Genomic DNA, 19,346 nt, shown 5'->3' on the forward strand with positions numbered 1-19,346 from the left:
AATACCCTCTCTTCCTAGTTTGTAATCCAGGCAGTCAAAAAAGAGATGGTCAATGTTTCAGGCCTGTAATATATCCTAGATAAATACAACATCTGCAATTCATAATATTGCCGCTGTGAGAAGTTCGTTTTGTGTGTGTGGGGAGGGGCGTGCGTCTCATTAAATTCCTGATTTTTTAACAAAGAGTGCACAACCAGTTTCATTGATACAAAATGAGTTTTAGAGGTCTTTGTCACATAGAGTAAAACATTTTTGTTAAGAATATTAGCTGCACATCACCGACGCCAACATCGGATGCATGCACCCGAATCGAGAGATTGAATGTCGAGATTGACTGAGCTGAATCTGAATCTCATATATATTTAGAATTTAGAACTAAACAAAAGCTGAATGAAATGGTGTTTAACGTCCAACCTTTCTCCATCAACCGTGCTAATGAAAACGAGCATACGTCATGCAGTGTTATATAAGGGACATTTTGTCCAGGCATTAATTAAATTCCTGCATCTCTAGCAATGGGAAACCACGCTGGAAAATTCCGCGTAACTCTCTCGGCAAACACTTTGCTCGAACCCCGGACTTCCTGGTTAGTGGGCCAACGCCTTATCCACTGAGCCACAGTGGCTCCCAAGAAATCTACGTTCGGACCATTTTGACCAAACGCACATAATGATGGACTTCAATTGATTCGATATTAAGAAGCATTCGAACTATTCGATTTTAAAACGCGATCAATTTATAAAAAGATCCCCAAACTATACCCATTGTCTGATAAGTAGCTTTATTTTATAATGCACACACTAAATCACTAAATATATTGCACACATATTTATACACAGACTAGTATTGTGGATAATGAGGTTAGAGGCGGGGTTCGGGTGTAGCGAAGCCCTCTAGTCAATTGTTCATAGCTTTGTTATGGAACTAACTGTCTATTTGAGCACTAAAATAATGGACATCACATTTCTCAATATTGCGCGTCTATCTTCTTCGAATGGTTAATTGTTCACCAGTGATACTCCTCCAAGGATCGAAGATAGAAACGGGTCCTGTCTCATCTGCATTGATGGTGGTTTCTTCTTGACCACAAGGTAGAAAAAATGACGAGAGTGGTTTACCCACAGGCACAAGTTGAAAAAGGGATAATGTTGTCTCGGTTTCAGATATCTTTAGTTTTATGGTTGTTCGTCCAAAAGAAGCACCCAAAAGATGCAAAATAATCGAGGTATTATCAGCATTCACATCCGGTTCGAGTTCGACTTCTTCTATTGCTATGTTTGGATTACTAGAAGTTGGATCTGTCGAACCCAGAATGAAAGCAGCAGACTCTTCAACACCGACAGTCTGAGATGGGTTGAAGGTACATTTACCCGAAGAGTCCAAAACTAATTTGGGCTTAGACGGGTCATCTGGAGAGCTGAACTCTAAACTTGACACATCCGAGGTTGTGGTAGAACCGTTTAGTCTGAATTTAAGTTTCTCCTTCTTTGGGTCTCCATGTTTCACTCCCTCAACTTTGACTTCCTGGGTTTCACAGAGTAAAGTTTTCGGAGGACGTACCGGTGAGTCATTTGCCTGTGTATCGACTTCCTGGATTTCAAATTTCATATAATTCAAAACCATCTTGTCAGTGACATCAGAGAAATCCACTTTAACTTGTATGTTTCTATCATCCCAGCCAGACAGAAATGGAAAAATCCATGATTTTACGTTGTCCTCGGATCTGAATACTTGATCTCCCAATCGTATGACAGTATTGGTGTCGGTGTCTAAAGCTGTTAGCGTAACATTTGACGGATCTGTGCAACACGCCCCAATTGTAAAGACTGGGCGCAAGTTTTTACCTAAGACTACGCCTACAGCCGAGAGTGTAAAGGAAAGTGTCAAGGATGGCGTTTCGTTTGGATCAATGGTGACTGGTAATGACCCATCTGATGCAGACTGTGATATTTCTTTATAACTAAAATTCTCACCAATGGAATCATCAGAACAGTTCTCGCGAGGGTAACCATCTTCCCATAATACCTTACTCTGTGAAGATCTCTTAAACAATCGTCTAGCTAACTGTGACGGAGGAAGAAATGGGTTGGGAATAACAAAAGTAACTTCAGATATTGTTGCCCCATAGAGATCGAACCTAATTTGTCCATCATCATCACACCCAAGATAATCGTTCCTTCTAACTGTCAATAGTTGTTCAGTAGGGCAGCTAATTTCGTATATTTCGTCTGTGTTTTGTTGGGGGCTATTTCCACCGACAGGAGGATTGGACGAATACGATGGTTCTGTGTTAGTCACCTGGGGGGAATCTGTAGGTTTCACACCCTTATCAGACGCGTCTGAGGGATTTTTATCATCGGGAACCACAGGTTTAGAACTGTCAGGATTTGGTGAAATTGTAGGTTTAAAGTTATTAGGACTAGATGGATTCTGTTTACATTCCGGTGTTTTACAATCAGGATCAACTGGGTTAGTAGATTGAAAATTATCTGTTGGATTAGATGGAACCGTAGGGTTATAGTTATCAGGATTTGATGGATCAGTAGGTTTAGAATTATCGGCATTTGATGGATCTGTAGGTTTCGAACTATCGGGATTTAATGAATCTGTAGTTTTAGAGCCAATGGGATTCTTTTTACATTCCGGTGTCTTACATTCTGGGTCTGTTGACTCTGTGGGTTTAGAATTATCCGGAATTGATGGGACTGTAGGTTTAGAACTACCGGGATTCGATGGGACTGTAGGTTTAAAACTATCAGGACTTGATGAATCTATAGGTGGAGAGCCAGTGGGGTTCTTCTTACATTCTGTTGTATTACATTCTGCGTCTGTTGACCCTGTAGGTTTGGAATTATCGGGATTTGATGGATCTGTAGGTTTAGAACTGTCGGGATTTGATGAATCTATAGGTGTAGAGCCAGTGGGGTTCTTCTTACATTCGGGTGTCTTACATTCTGTAGGTTTAGAATTATCAGGATTTGATGGATCTGTAGTTTTAGAATTATCGGAATTTGATGGATCTGTAGGTTTAGAACTATCAGGACTTGATGGATCTGTAAGTGTAGAGCCAGTGGGGTTCTTCTTACATTCGGGTGTCTTACATTCTGCGTCTGTTGACTCTGTAGGTTTAGAATTATCGGAATTTGATGGATCTGTAGGTTTAGAACTATCGGGACTTGATGAATTTATAGGTGTCGAGCCAGTGGGGTTCTTCTTACATTCTGGTGTCTTACATTCTGCGTCTGTTGACTCTGTAGGTTTAGAATTTATAGGATTTGATGGATCTGTAGGTTTAGAGCTATCAAGATTTGATGAATCTGTCGGTTTAGTGTTATCTGGACTAGAGGGATTCTGCTTACATTCTGGTGTCTTGCAATCCGAATCTGTAGACACTTCAGCATTCGAAGGATCGGTAGGATTAGGGCTATTGGGATTAGATGGATCTGTAGGTTTAGAATTATCGGGATTTGATGGATCTGTAGGTTTAGAACTATCGGGAATTGATGAATCTATAGGTGTAGAGCCAGTGGGTTTCTTCTTACATTCTGGTGTCTTACATTCTGCGTCCGTTGACTCTGCAGGTTTAGAATTTTTAGGATTTGATGGATCTGTAGGTTTAGAGCTATCAAGATTTGATGAATGTGTCGGTTTAGTGTTATCTGGACTAGAGGGATTCTGCTTACAGTCGGGTGTCTTGCAATCCGAATCTGTAGACACTTCAGCATTCGAAGGATCGGTAGGATTAGGGCTATTGGGATTAGATGGATCTGTAGGTTTAGAGCTATCGGAAGTCTGTGAACAATCTTGTGTGTGGTAATCTGAATCTGTTGACACTGTAGGTTTCAGGTTATCGGGATTTGTTGGATCCGTAGGTTTCAAACTATCTTGGTTTGATGGTTCTGTAGGTTTAGAGCTGTCAGGATCAGATGGGTTCGCCTTACATTCCGGTGTCTTACACCCTGGATCTTTAGAATTATCAGGATTTGATGAACCCGTAGGTTCCAAGCTATCAGGATTTGAAGGTTCTGTAGGCTTAGTGTTATCTGGATTAGAAGGATTCTGCTTACATTCTGGTGTCTTGCAATCTGGATCTGTAGACTCTGATTTGTCTGGATTTGATGGATCCGTGGGTTTAAAACTATCGGGACTAGAGGGTTTCTGTTTACATTCTGGTGTCTTGCAGTCTGGGTCTGCTGGATCTGTGGGCTTTGTTGGATCCTGATTTGATGTGTCTGTAGGTTTAGAGCTATCTAGATTTGCAGGATCTGTAGGTCCAGAACTATCTGGATTTGAGGAATCTGTAGGTTGGGGACTATCAGGATTATTAGGTTTCTGCTTACATTCCGATGATTTACAATCCGGATTTTCTGGGTTTGTAGGTTTAGAATTATCGGGGTCCCATGGGTCTGTCGGTTTTGTGTTATCAGGATTAGATGGGTCTTTAGGTTTTGTATTATCAGGATTAGATGGGTCTGTAGTTTTGTCGGTATTGGTATCCGTAAGTTCCGAGCTATCAGGATTTGAAGGTTCTGTAGGTTTAGTGTTAACTGGACTAGAAGGATTCTGCTTACATTCGGGTGTCTTGCAATCTGGGTCTGATGGATCTGTTACTTTTGCACTATCAGGATTTGATGAATCGGTGGGTTGTCCACTACCAGGTGTAAATAGATCTGTGGGATTTTCTGGCAATCCAGGATAATTTTGACCGTCTGTTTTATTTTTTTCAGTGGAAATATCTGGAAATAAACCGAATTTTAAGTAAGATTTTTCTTTTTCAAGCAACTTAATCTATTTATTATTTCGCGAATTACAGAGATCAAAACAAAATACTGAGAAAATTTTCTGTCTAATTAAATTATAATAAAGCAAAAGCTATGATATATCCAAATACGTATAAGCATCACACTTTGTGATTGTGTTTATTTCAGATTTATTTCCAGATATCCTTTCGCATTTGCCAATTTAAATATACGTCAAGCTAAGCATTTTTATATTCATATATAGATATATGTATATAACATACATTATTGGCAATGCATAAGTATTAGACAAAACTGAAGCATATGATAAAGCGTATTTATAATTTGATTTTGCTGCAATTATTTCCATATATCATTAAACTTCTACAACACCTTCGCCTTCGATTATGTATTCCTCACCTTCGGGACATTTCAAATCCACGGTCAAGTCGGGTCTTGAAAATTCCAATTTTATGGCGTCCAACTCAACACCCCATTCATCTCCGTCCACAACAGTGAAGGTCAATTCATGACGCCCAGATATCAGATTTGTTATTTCTCCCACAGAACCAGTAAAGTTGAAACTATTCCAGAGATATCCCCATTGAGACTCATCAGCTGAACGAAACTCGCCCACCTCGACGCCATCTAGATCCACTTTGATATCGTCTACCCAACCATCGTTAGAAAAGAATACATTCCTTATAAACACATCTTGTTCTATGGGAAGACAGAACACAACAGTAATACTCTCATCCTTAAACAAATGAAGCGATTCACCATTTGACGCTGCAGACCTTTGGGGCACTCGGCCTGGATTATCCCATCCTTGGTCAGCAGCAAAATCTTCGAATTCAATCAGATACTGGTTTTCTGCTACATTTATGACCGGTGTTGGTGGTTGTTCATTTCCACTTGCGGTTTCTGTTGGAGCACCGCTGCTTAGAGCAATGGCCGTCAGGAAAAACAACAGACGAGTCATTTTAATATTCTAACTGAAAAATAAAAGCGACAACTCGACTTATATAGTACATACAACGCCCATCGAACAATTATTATGGCAAACATTTCGATGCGAAAATTACCGACAAACTATTTTCCTTGCTCATACATTAATAGCGGGCGTTAGGGTTTGACTTTGGTTGAGCATTTTAAACATGACAAAAGTTTGATACTTTGTTTGTTTTCGGGTAGTTTTGTATACATATCGCCATCGACTCATCAAGGATGGTTAGTATAACCAAATTTATTTAGGAGGTGACAGTAAACGTGATAATAGTTAATGTCAACTTCAAGTTTAATTGTTAGGCACTAAACACATTTAACTTTGTTTCGGTCAAACATTTTAGATTAGTAATTAACAGTTTAATACCGAGAGAGAAAACAAATATTGCTTGAATTTGGGGTAAAAAATAATCATGTTATTTTAAAATATCAGATGTCTTTAACAAAACTGTGAAGCGGATTTATTCAAATGTTTGGGGTTTTTTTTATAGTTGTATAGTTTTCCTGTTTCAAATGTTGGATTGCACTAAAGTGACGTGATATGGAGGTGGTCAATTGAAACCCATCCAGCGACAAACGATATATCAAACGAACGAGTAAAGTACAGTTCGATTAGTCCAGGAGCAAAATAAACACGTACTTAGGACACCAAGGGAAGGATGGCACAAGTTGCAGATGGACGAAGATCCACAAAGCAATGATGATTAAATATTTTTATTATTATAGTATTGAAGGGGTAATGATAATTTTTTTTGAAAACTTGGCAATACAACAAAATTAACTTCTGGCATACGTGTAAGTTTTGGTTATATTAATCAGATACGACATCATATATGGCTTCCCCCGATCTCTCTCAAATTCTCGGGATGTTTGGTCAGATCCAGTTTCTTCATTTGACTACTCCCATGCGTGCGCAGTAACGACCAGCCATGTCGCCTACCGGCTTATTCATGATTTTTTGTCCACTCAGTGAAAAATGAAACGTGCTTACTGGTGCGATGAGATTAAGTCAATGGAATATATGTCACCTTATTCGTTTGTCGACTGAGTTCTGTCGCCCGCGTTCGTAATCAGTTATCAATATAAGAGCGGCGCCGGTTTTGGTGGCTCGCTCGAGTGGCACTGGTTTTGGTGATTCAACAAGAGCGGCGCCAGTGTTTTGGTTTACCAAGAGCGGCGCCGATGTTTTGGTTGGCCTCGTATCTGTTTTTTTAGCCCCACCGCGTCCCTGTTTCGTATTAAACACAAAAACATAATATGGAACCACTATTACTATTTTAATTAAAGCAAGGGGGGGTGGCCGAATGATTAGCAAGTGCACGCTGTATCATATGGTCTGTCATTGAGTCAAATGGCGTGGTTTCGATTCCCCGGTTGTACGTGCGTGACAACCTCGTGTGTCTTCTACGGGTCCTCCGATTTCCCCCCCCCCCCTGCTATAGACCCCTCCGCGCAAGCGAATTATTGAAATAAAATTCAACCATGTGTTAGTCCCGAAATGACCCACCTCTCTCTCTCTCTCTCTCTCTTTCTCTCTCTCTCTCTCTCTCTCTCTCTCTCTTAAAGCGACATTTTGTTTGTATCAATTGTTTAACCAGTATTAGGTAACTTGTATTCCATTTAGTTGTGTTCTATTCCTTGTATGTTCTTCTAGTAGTTCGGATGGGACGAAAAACCGAGGTCCCGTGTACACATTGGCGTGCACGTAAAAGAACCTTGGCAGTTGGAATTCGATATAAGAGTAGGCCGTAGCGCCGCTGCCCGGACAAAATTTCCCTTATAGCACACTGTATGTCGATTAGCCCAGTCGGAGCAGAACAATAGGACGTTAAACCCCATTTCATTTCATGTTCTTCTATTTTTGTATCCCCATTCTCTAGATAAAATGTTATAGTTCATACATCTTATTTCTGCACACAGTTTTAAAATGTCATTTTTTTAGAAAGGGTATAACGTGTCAAATGTAAAGAATGAATTAAATGGCATAAAACCGATAGAAGTCCAAATAGCAATTTTCACAACATTCAACTGATTACATGGTGACTTGGTTTCGTATGTTAGGAATGACAGACGTTTACGTATAGTTTGACATAAAAAGTGTTCTGTAATATTTACGTTTAATTGGGTTGGAATAATCTACAAGTTTAAATAGCACATTAACTAAAATATACATAGATAAAAAAAAACAACAACAGTTCATCAAATTTTCGTATCAGCTACATTATGTTCCAAAGTAAATTGAGGCCTTAAAAAATATAATGTCACAACGCCAGATATGTGATTCTGGCATCAGACAAATACATATTATGTGTCTACGCTGTTGACTTTTTACCGTCTATTGATTCTCTTGCAAACCAAATCATTTAGTTTTATTAGTCATTCTGGTCATTGGTTGTTATGGCGGTTCCAATAAAGTTCCCACTATTTGATACCAGTACAAGATATAGCAGGTGAGAAGGTCTATATTGTCTTGTCGACGTGCAATGCCTTCAGAACGGCGTCGTGAATACGCAATTCCCGGACAAATTCGACGTTAACGGGAGGGTTAGCCAGCACTGGATTGTTCTCGGGTGATAAGGTCATATCAAATCATTAAACAATATACACACACACAACGAGCATGTTTACTACCATGATATTCAAATGCTATAATCTGTTTTGATAATCCTTTATCATAAATATGTTAATCCGGATGTTAAATGAATCATCTGCAATTATACACCTTCTTAAAAACTTACTTTTGTGTAACACAGACAACAATAAAAGGACCAACGTTGCTGATAGGTGCAATATAGACTCATGGTTGTGGTTTATACATACACATCACAAATTGGATGACCACATTTTTAAAATTAGTTAATACAACTGTGGGCTATTCATTACAATGTTCGTCAGCATAACACCCCCATCTTTTTCAATCTGAACCTTTCATTTGGGTACATTTTGCTATTTAGAATACGGATAAATCTCTACATAACTCAGGCGTAACCCACGCAGTATCAATTCAACTCTGAAAGTATTGTGGGCAATATAAAGGCAACGATTTGGTTGGACTTTATAATGCTGCACCCGCAACCGGAAAAGGGAGACATAAATATTGTAATATATTTCAGGAATAACATATGGTATATCTTTATTTTAATAATTCGCTTGCGTACATGGTTTTTCAGCCACAGGTGAAAACCGGATATTCCGGAAAAAAATACCACGTGATTCGGCCGTTAACTTTACTCCTACAAGCTTGGATTCGAAACCACAATTTTATGATCTCTAGCATTAATCCCCAACATGAATTTTCCAGATAACAATGCCGAGTTATGGATTTCTGTGTACAAGAATGATGCAATCAAATTCTGTTGGCTTATATTATGTTTATTCTATGTATTTTTTACCCATTCTACTAACCTACCAATATTAAGTTTAAATATAAACAGTTTAACTAATGACATTGGTATATATGTGACATGGTCAATATTGACAGCATGTTTAACTGTATAGTAATAGTAAATATATGCTTCTCACGTTACTGTCATGTCGGTTATGTTACCACTATCAAAATAAAACAATAAAAACCTAATCAGGTTAGAGGAAACAAAAAAAAAAACAATACTTTCACGAATTTGAATAAATTTACTAGCAATAAGGCAACACACTAATGATTTATTATATAATTAAAATAAATTTACTAACAAGAAGGAAAAACATAAAGGATGTGTTATTTCCAACAAAAAAGAAAGACGATGACCACCAAAGAAAATTCAAAACTATCAATGAATGCCAGAACGATGTGCATTTACAATTATTTACGGGCGGGTGCATATAATCGTAGTCGTAAGCATGACGGACATGCAATAATTACTTTTGAACTGAATGCTATGAGGTTTGTAACACACATTACATTTTGGGAGAGAGAGAGAGAGAGAGAGAGAGAGAGAGAAAGAGAGAGAGAGAGCATTATACTGGTTCCGAAATGAGTAAAATCGCCCAATACTAACGGAATTTATGGCCATCTAAAGTTTCGATACTACTATTGATCGTTTTGCTCTTAATGTGGTCGCTGGATCATGAAGGATACAAACAAAGTTGGGGATATTCAGATGCAAATACATATGCAGGTTGTAATATGATAAATAGTCATGAACACTTGACATGCTTTGAGAGTATATTCCCAGATGAAGAACTTATCGCCCCGACAGAACCACTGAGCTGCACATGTGACACGCAATAACGCCATACACGTGGGATGGGTTCATTGTCAAATTTGACACTTCAAGGAAATGTTGATGAAAACTGCCGCGTGTTGGTTTATCCTATCCATGCTTGCTTTCCTATCGGTTCTTGCATCAGATTTACTGTTTAGCTTATCTTTGCTTTAGTGTGTTACGTTTAATTTGCAATGAGACGTCTTCAACATGATGAAAGTCTACGTGCTATTGGCATGCTTAGAATGGGTTCTACACAGCGAGCAGTAGCCAACATGCTTAATGTGTCACTGTCTGTGATCAGCAGACTGGAACCGGTACCAACAAACGCACAATGCTAATGATAGACCTCGTTCAGGTCATCCTAGAGCCACTACACAAGCCTAGGATCGATACATTCGTACACAGGTCCTGCGAAATCGAGGACACACGGCCAATCAGCTTTCGGTAAACTTGTACCAAGTTGCAGGAATTCGAGTTACACCCCAAACGATTAGAAATCGGCTACATGCAGCCCATTTCCATGCGCGACGACCGCGTGTTGTGTCTCCATTAACTTGCCAGCACATGGCAAACAGGCGTCAATGATGTAGGCAGCGTAGAAATTGGGGTAATCGTCGATGGGCGCATGTAATGTTCTCAGATGAGTCCAGATTTACTCTGGATTTCACCGATAGGCGTTCTCGCGTTTGGACAGCATGACAGCGTGGGTCTGTTATGGTGTAGGGAGGAATCACCATGACTGGCAGAACGGACTTGCATATTGTTCAAGAAAGGGTCACTGGGGTGTACTATCGTGACCACATCCTGGCACCGATAGTTCTTCTGTTTTGCTCAACGTGCAGGTCGACGTTTCATCTTTCAAGATGATAATGCCCGTGTCGTGAATAACTACCCCCAGCGTCACCATATTGTCCATATGCCTTGGCTAGCCTTGAATCCTGACCTTTACCCTGTAGAGCATGTCTGGGACATGATCGGGAGACGTGTTCGTCGACGTCAACGTCAACCGCCAACACTGCAAGAATTGGCCGTGGCACTGCAAGAGGAGTGGGTCAGATTGCCCCAAATCGTGATTGGACGGTTGATGAGGAGCATGCCATGACGAATTGCTGAATGTCTGAGGATTGGTGGAGCAATTACTCATTATTAAGACAAAAATCAAAAACGTCCATTTTCACTTTTGACAGTGTATCTCTTTGCGAGTGAAATGGGGCCGTCAGATATGCTGCCCATATGAACTGTTTATGTTTATTAACATGGAAATGGGCTGCATGTAGCCTGTTATTAACATACGCTGGTTACCTCTAATAAAAACAGCAGTGCATTTCCGCAGTTTTGTATTGTTTCTGGATATCCCCTACTTCTTTTTGAAGAGTTTATATGAATTTTTTTAACCCTTAATACAAGGAAATTGACAGAGAGAGAGAGAGAGAGAGAGAGAGAGAGAGAGAGAGAGATGGGGTTTAACGTCCACTCGACACAAACTAGGACGTATGGTTCAATTTTATTTCAATAATTCGTCTTTAGCAGTGGGAGGAAACCGGAGGACCCGGAGAAAAGCACGAGGTTGGAAACGCGACCCTACTCCTTGTAACATACAACCGGGGAATCGGAACCACGTCAGATGACTCAATGATAGACCTTTTGATACAACTCACACGCGCTAACCATTCGGCCATCCAACCCCGCCTAAATTTTGTGAGTAACTATAGGTATGGCCCGGTATGGGTGTATCATGAACCCCTTACCTAAGATTCTCAAGAGTTATTGTCCTTGCTTCGAAATTCTTGTTAACATTATAGTCAAGCGGCCAAACATTGTGATTATAACTGAAAGCGTTGTACCCTCTAAAGCTTTTGGTTTATGCGTTGATAATGTACCAATATTTCTGCATGTTTTTTTATCGGAATGTTTAATTGTATTCTTCAATGTAGGATTATTTCCCTTTAAACAGAAAAGATAAAGAAAACTCCGAAAATCAGTGTTCACTATACGAGTTACGTTTGGAATGCTCAAACCGAAAATGTCGAGTTATATTTAAAATGTCATATTAATTGTCCAGCTGCAAGACTTCTAAAGACATTGAAAATCAACATAAAGCTAAAAAGGGCGTGCAGAAATGAAAGTATGGGAAGCCTTTGAAGACTTCGGACGATTCGTTTGTATAAACTTGATACATAGTGGAAATTTGAAATAGATACTTCCCCATCATAAGCTTCTTAGTAATCTTTCTTTGACTCAGAAACACGTTTTCAAACTTGACTCGCACAACTCTTACGCATCGATATAAAAGTCTGGGTACTATAATGTCAGGAATTACTGTGCTGATATTTATGGAATGTTATTTTGATGCCAAGTAAAACGACCTAACTGATCTTTATTCACCTGTCTATGAGTTACTTAGACATAAAAAATATTCATATACACTGTAAAACTTAATTTTTAGCAGCCTGAACATAATATTATACCTTTTATTAACCATGTAATTTTACGAACTTACACTGGCATCATGAAACCTAAATTTAGAAATTAATTTTGGATTGGTCATCATCGAATACTTCCACACTACGAAATCAGAAAACCAAACTCATAATGACCCAAACATATGCCAGAATAGAAAAATAGTTTGGGTGGTTCATTCTTAAGGTCGATACGTTGATGTAAGAAACAACGGCGTGACGCCCCCGCTATAATCTCAGAAAAGCTAAGTCGTCATTAGATAGAGCTGAGAATATACAGGCATTAAACGTGCATAGTTTGGGTGTGGTGCAATACATGTTTCAGTAAGGTAGTGCATATCAAAATTTCACATTTTACACTTCAGACGTAAATGTTGATCATCAGTATTAGGCTATTACAGTTTGTTCGGCACCCAAATATTCCTCCATTTTGTGTGCTTAATAACTTTATACAATTATTTACAGATTGTCATGCATTCATCCCGAACCGCAAATAACCATTGTACGACAAAATAACTCAAGTCATTGATAACAGGATTAGGCCAAATATTTCTCTTCCACTGATTTTATACATTTTGAATAGTTTAATTTTATAAGACAGGTGGAAATACTTTGTTGATTTCCGCAACTAAAAATTATTGGTACCGTCTTTTTGGTACCACATGCAAATATAGAACTGGCGGTAAACATATGTAGCAGACGTCATTATATATTACACGGCTCAGACTGTGCTATAGATTATTAATAGCAACGATGTGTTTTCACGTGGTACCATAAACTCATAAAACCTATGCTAATATCAGGCTACTGTCTTACATCTAGAACTAGTTAATAGCTTTCATAACCGGTTTCTTGTTTATACGGTGTATTCCTTTCTATTTACAAAGTGAAACTGCATTTGTCGATTTCAGTTCTGTAGAGTAGGTCTCACAGGAATCATTGTTTCAGATTAATTACAAATAACTAATTATTAGTGAACGGGTATACTGAATAGGTGAATCACGTCCAATAATGGAATCGTCCTGAATGCTTTTCTTGGTGGTTGAGGGAGTATGTCGGATTAGCAGAAGTCAGCAGAAAGTCTTGAAAAGTTTTTTTATTGTAAGTATTCGTGTGATTTCAGTCTTGCTTATCAGAATTTTAATTTAGATATTGGAAAACATATTAGATATATTCGATTATTACCATAAAAAAACAATAGCTGTTAAACCAGTCTTATATATTACCGGTTCTTAGATGGTAATGTGTAATGTAATACCTTTCAATCAACGAAAAAAAAATCTTGTGTACATGGATATATTAATTGCCATAAACACGGTGTGATTTTAGTTTTCTTCTTAATGAAACCGCCAAAACTATTGATATCTGGTGTGATTTAGACAAGAATTCTTTGTCTGGTTTTTGATTTCGTCATATTTGTCTTGATAGTCATAACGTTAACTTGATACCTGTAATCTTTAGCATAATAAGTCAGTACCCTAAATGCACTGACAACAGAAAATACCAAAATGTCGACTTTAATTACAGTTAGAAAGGGTTAGCTATAAACTTTACTTTCATGAACTTACAAGCAAAATGTATAATTATCTATAAATGTTAATTACTGGCAACCTTGCTTTACAAATACATGTCAAAGCGCAGAACGTACATGTACATGTACATCGGATGACTGTCACTTAAACTTTGATTGTCATCTTGAATGCGATCCCTGACACATCCTAGATGCATGCAATAAATGATATTTATGATATGAATTAAAAAAATGAACTATCACCCAACGGACCAGATAATTTTGCCAATTTTACTTTCCAATGTTTGCAATGGATAATAGTTTATTAAGGTATTCAATCACTACTGTATACAACCCATGTAGTTAATAGATAATCGAACAAAAAGCTGTCTAGATATTATGTTGTATCTTTTAATATAGCAATCTGTTGCAATTAGAACGCGGTGTTGTACTTGAGATGCAACTTGAGCTGATACCCAAATGGTTAGCACATTACTGTTTGGTGTTTGTATAAACGTCAACTATGAGGTTTTTAGTTGTTTATTCACGTAGACAATAATATACGTATATACTTATAACTTATGTGCGTCTGTAACCTAATGAATGACAAAGGGAACGCCAAGGGTATTGCCACCCGTTGCTATTTCTTCAAATAAATATTATCTAAAACAGTGTCGAGTCATGTGGAAGTGGCGTTTTAGTATCAATAAAAAAATGTCAGTCATGTAACATTTCCAAATGATGTAACTTGATCGACCCTTTGAATGGAACTGGTATCGAGTTTTCAAATAAATTATCATATTACCCTTTGTGCACGACACCTTTCGTGAATCTCTAAATGAAGTGCAACATATTCGATTGATGTATTTCTAGAAACATCATCCGTGTGACCTTCCAAATCATGTACATTTATCTACATTTGGAATGCAATCGGGCTCTCAAAATAATTATCATATTACGCTTTGTGCACGACACCTTTCATGAATCTCTGAATGGGGTGATTATATGTTTGATTGATGAATTTCAAGAAGTTATTTCCATGAAACATCTTTAAATGATGAAGTGTGGGCGTTCTTTTGCCGTTTTCTATATTCAAGGTAATGTAATAGTAGTGTAGCTATTTCTATATACCGGTACTTATCATTCTTGTTATCGCTTTACGTAAGTTTTTTACAAAGATATTCGCTCGTTTACTGTTTCATATTTATATTCTCGTCCTTGAGGGTGTAATTATTTTTTGGAAGAAACCATTTTGATCTATAAATAACTGTTAATAAAAACTGATAGTGGTACCAGTCTTACATTTTGTTATTTACCTGTTTGTAAGAAATTCGTTATCTTGTAGTATTTACTCACGCTCTGTCATTTACCTATTTGTAAAGAATTTGTTACCTTGGAGTATTTACTCATGCTCTTTTATTTACCTGATTATAAGAAATTTGTTACCTTGGAGTATTTTCCCATGCTCTGTTATTTACCTGTTTATAAGAAATTCGTTACCTTGGGGTATTTACTCATGCTCTGTTATTTACTTGTTTGTAAGAAATTCGTTACATTGAAGTATTTTACTCATGCTCCATTATTTACCTGTTTGTAAGAAATGAGTTACCTTGGAGTATTTACTCGTACTCTGTTATTTACTTGTTTGTAAGAAATTCGTTACATTGGAGTATTTACTCATGCTCTGTTATTTACTTGTTTGTAAGAAATTCGTTACATTGGAGTATTTATTCATGCTCTGTTATTTACTTGTTTGTAAGAAATTCGTTACATTGGAGTATTTACTCATGCTCTGTTATTTACCTGTTTGTAAGAAACACGTAATGTTGAGGTATTTACTCATGCTCCGTTATTTACTTGTTTGTAGGAAATTCGTTACCGTGGGGTAAATACTCCCCATATTAAACTCTTTGAGGTTCAAGAGATATAACCAACGATTTACTGTTTGAAATATAATTACAGCCTTCAGTATATTTAGTAATAGGGTGTTACAACTTGGGTTTTTTTTCTATAAATACGCGTCTAATCTTTATTTTTAAGGCATTCTTTATATTCGACGTAACCCAGCCTCGTTATTTTCAGCTTCTGGATTGTTATCAATAAAGCGATTGTTTACCACATTGCGTCTATGGCATCCAATTATACAATAATGGCATCGTGTCGGTAAAATAGCACATTGCAGTTATAAGCGTCATAAAATGCGCTAAAATGCTCAAGACGAGGGGGGGGGGGGTACATTCCCACGAAGAGCCGAAGAGCAGAGGCTGGACAAATCGATACATCTGTGTATCTGCTGGATTCAAAGTGTCGAAACGTTATGAATAAATCACAACTCTGTTCCACTTAAAGTCTGATAGTACTAACGGGTGAGCGGCGATTTTCTAATTATCTATCCCTGTTTAATAACATTAATAATGTTTTACCGTTAACACATAATTTGTGTAACTTATTACCATACTAATAAAAATGACACACTCAATCTACCATACTTGAAAATGGAATATATATTCATGGGTGGAGTCATAAGATGAATAATCAGTCAAAGAATGTATTACATCTCAGATCAACGAAAAGGTACACCTACAACTGAGTAAAGACTATTGCAAAATAATCCGGACATCAAAAGATTTACTTGATTTATAGAATTTAGCAATTGGCATAAACTTTTATCTTTATAGAACAATGGTGTGTTATTTCTTGGCGTTAGTGCCAATATATTCTCGTATAGTTGATTGACACTTTCAACAATAAACAACAGAATGTCGGATTGTAAAATACCTTTATGTTGTTATGGTATTATCATGGCCAAAATATTTCACTATTGAAAAACGTTTTATACAGAAACTGCAGGAATTGTGTCTTGGAATCCTGTAATTGATATAATGTTAAATCTAAATATCTCAGTCCACGTTACCTGTAAATCGAGCTACAGGATATGGGTACTCTTTCTAGACAACTTTTCATTTAATTCCCAAGTTCATGGCTAACAAATAATCATACAAGTATTGATGGGTTATGCTAAATCGTTCGGAAACATCTAGTGCACCGCTTATTTATTTGGGACATTCTCACGTTTGAATTCCACGAAATTAGCTAGTGCCCATGATTGCCATCTTAAGCAGCCTGCAATACATCTTCTTCTGAATGGAAGTCCATCGAATCGATCCTACTAATTACCGGCAGCCTCATGTGTTGTTAACAGGACAAGTCATGACTCTTCTAGAAGACTTTATATCACTTCTTGGGGATAAGAAATTGTGTTATCTTTTGCATAGTACTGTCTGAAAGGTTTATTCCCCACGACCAATAACAGCAACTGTTTATTTTATTTTAATTATTCAGAGACATACCAATAAATAGATAGAATTACATTTTTACAGCAACACGAGGAAAACACTCGGGGAAGAGTATACAATTGTCATATCTATACAAAAATTCGGACGCCATTGTTGGCAAACCGAGGAAAACAAGCATATAATAGATACAATCACATTATTAAAGGCACACGAGAAATAAGCATACCGTTTTCATACAAACTTCCGAATGCCATCCGTAAACCGAGCGACATAATTATACACAAATCTATATTAAAAGAAAATGAAATGAAACGAACATTAGAAGGTTATTAATTCAGGAATTCTTTATCCTATGTATTTTAGGTATGTTGGGTTCGCTGAAGCAGAAAATGGTCTGTGCTTATCGTGAACAGCTTGGAATATGCTTAGTTGTTGCCAGTTTTCTAGTATGCCGAGTGGCGAGTCAGAGTAGGTGGATTTATTTTTATCTATGTCTTATATTACCTTCACTCATACTAATTACTGTTGCAGCTGTCATCAGGTTCAGATATATACTTCTAGTAAGAAACAATTATAAAAACACTATACTCTCGTATTGGCCAACAGTCTTTACCGTGTTAATAATTACACGTCAATATAACGCATCCTTATTTTTATACGCCCAAATTTGCATGTGGAGGTATACTGTCGTCGCCTCTGTCCGTCCGGACGTCCGTCCACAATTGTTTGTGGACACTCTACAGGGCACAATTTTGATCCGATTTTGATGAAACTTGACATGCATGTTTACAACCCAAAGATCTTGGTTTCTTTCGATATTTGCGTACATCGGATCGTAACTTCCTGAATTATGGCCGTTGATTGTATAAAATTTGGAGGTCACAATTTTTTACCGATTTAAAAAAAAAACGTGTGAATATATCACCGTTACACACTAAGATCTTGGTTCTTGTTGATAATCGCGCATATCCGAACGTAACATCCTGGATTATGGCTCCTGATTGTTCGAAGAAATCGCATTTTTAGCTTGCGGATTCCCTAGAGGTCACAATTTTTTTTCTGATTTTAAAAAACGTTTAAATATATAACCATTCCACTATAATGAAGATTGAATTCGAATTTCGGGAAAATTGAAATGAAACTGCCCAACAAAATGGCCGCTCTTTGTACGCAAATTGTGTAAAAGTATGTCATACGAAGGTTGTGGACCTTCTAGAGGCCACAATTATTATCCGATTTTGATGAAACTTGAAACGTATGTTCATAACCCAAAAATCCCTGTCCCTTGCGATATTCGCGCATATCGGATCATATCTTCCTGGATTATGCCCTCTGATTGTACATAAAATCACATTATTTTTTTTTAGCTCGTTCTATGTTTATCTCTTGCAAAATGTGGGCGTGTCTTGCATGGCAACCGCTTGTTAATTATGTATGTAATATGTACTCATATAAAGTAGTTTACTTCATCATTTGTCGAATGGAATTAAATGTATCAATATTTATTATAATATAAAGGGACAATTATTATTTACTGTATTGCAATATAAAAGACAGGACAGGTATTTACTGTATTATACTATAAAGTATCGATAAGGTTGGCTGTATTATAATAGAATTTGATTAAAATACAGATCTATATTTCGTTTCGTTTTTTTATACTTTCGATGGCTTACACTAAATTAAGATCTGACAAGTTGTACTGAGATGTCGCGTCAGGGGTCATACGAGCGTCTTTTGACCCTATGACGTTAGACATTGATTAATCAATCAGCGTTGACGTTTCTAGGGATTCACCCGCAGTTCCGTGCAGAGCACGTCAAGATCTCGTCCTAATAGACCGTTTCATTGGCTAATTCCTCACATCAACTAGAACGCCTGTTGTATAACAACTCTTCCAGGTCCTAGTGTGAAGACAGGTAAAACGAAATTTTGAACTATAAAAAACGAAACGAAATAGGACCTGTGTTTTAATCAAATTGATTTATAATATAAATTATCGATCAGACATCAGGTTTCCGGTATCGATCAAGTGTCCGATGTTTATTGTATTATAAGTGTTAAAGCCTGGCGCACACTATGCGACAACTTAAGCGACGAGTCTGGCGACAAATATCGCTCAATACAAGTGG

At 37.5% G+C, this 19,346-nt stretch overlaps 2 protein-coding genes across 3 annotated transcripts in view; one reads left to right on the forward strand and one right to left on the reverse strand.

Moving 5' to 3' along the window:
• Positions 1 to 764: 764 nt before the first annotated feature.
• On the reverse strand, positions 765 to 15,761 carry LOC126809514 (mucin-2). The gene is made up of 3 exons (XM_050534139.1): positions 15,722 to 15,761; positions 5,160 to 5,459; positions 765 to 4,736 (listed from the first exon to the last, which is right to left on the reverse strand). The coding sequence occupies exons 1-3, from the start codon at positions 15,759 to 15,761 to the stop codon at positions 982 to 984; spliced, it is 4,095 nt and encodes a 1,364-aa protein (XP_050390096.1). The 3' UTR covers positions 765 to 981.
• Positions 13,225 to 19,346, forward strand: part of LOC126810822 (protocadherin Fat 4) — a 40,553-nt gene continuing 34,431 nt past the window's right edge. Inside the window, exons 1-2 of one of the 2 annotated variants that reach the window (XM_050536109.2) lie at positions 13,225 to 13,509; positions 17,578 to 17,682. In XM_050536109.2, the coding sequence (XP_050392066.1) occupies positions 17,580 to 17,682 (103 nt within the window). In that variant the 5' untranslated portion in view covers positions 13,225 to 13,509; positions 17,578 to 17,579. The remainder of the gene's footprint in view (positions 13,510 to 17,577; positions 17,683 to 19,346) is intronic. The other variant, XM_050536110.2, reaches the window with a different exon arrangement.

Source organism: Patella vulgata, chromosome 2 (assembly GCF_932274485.2).
Source record: "Patella vulgata chromosome 2, xgPatVulg1.2, whole genome shotgun sequence".
In the NCBI taxonomy this organism is placed as follows: Eukaryota; Metazoa; Mollusca; class Gastropoda; family Patellidae; genus Patella; species Patella vulgata.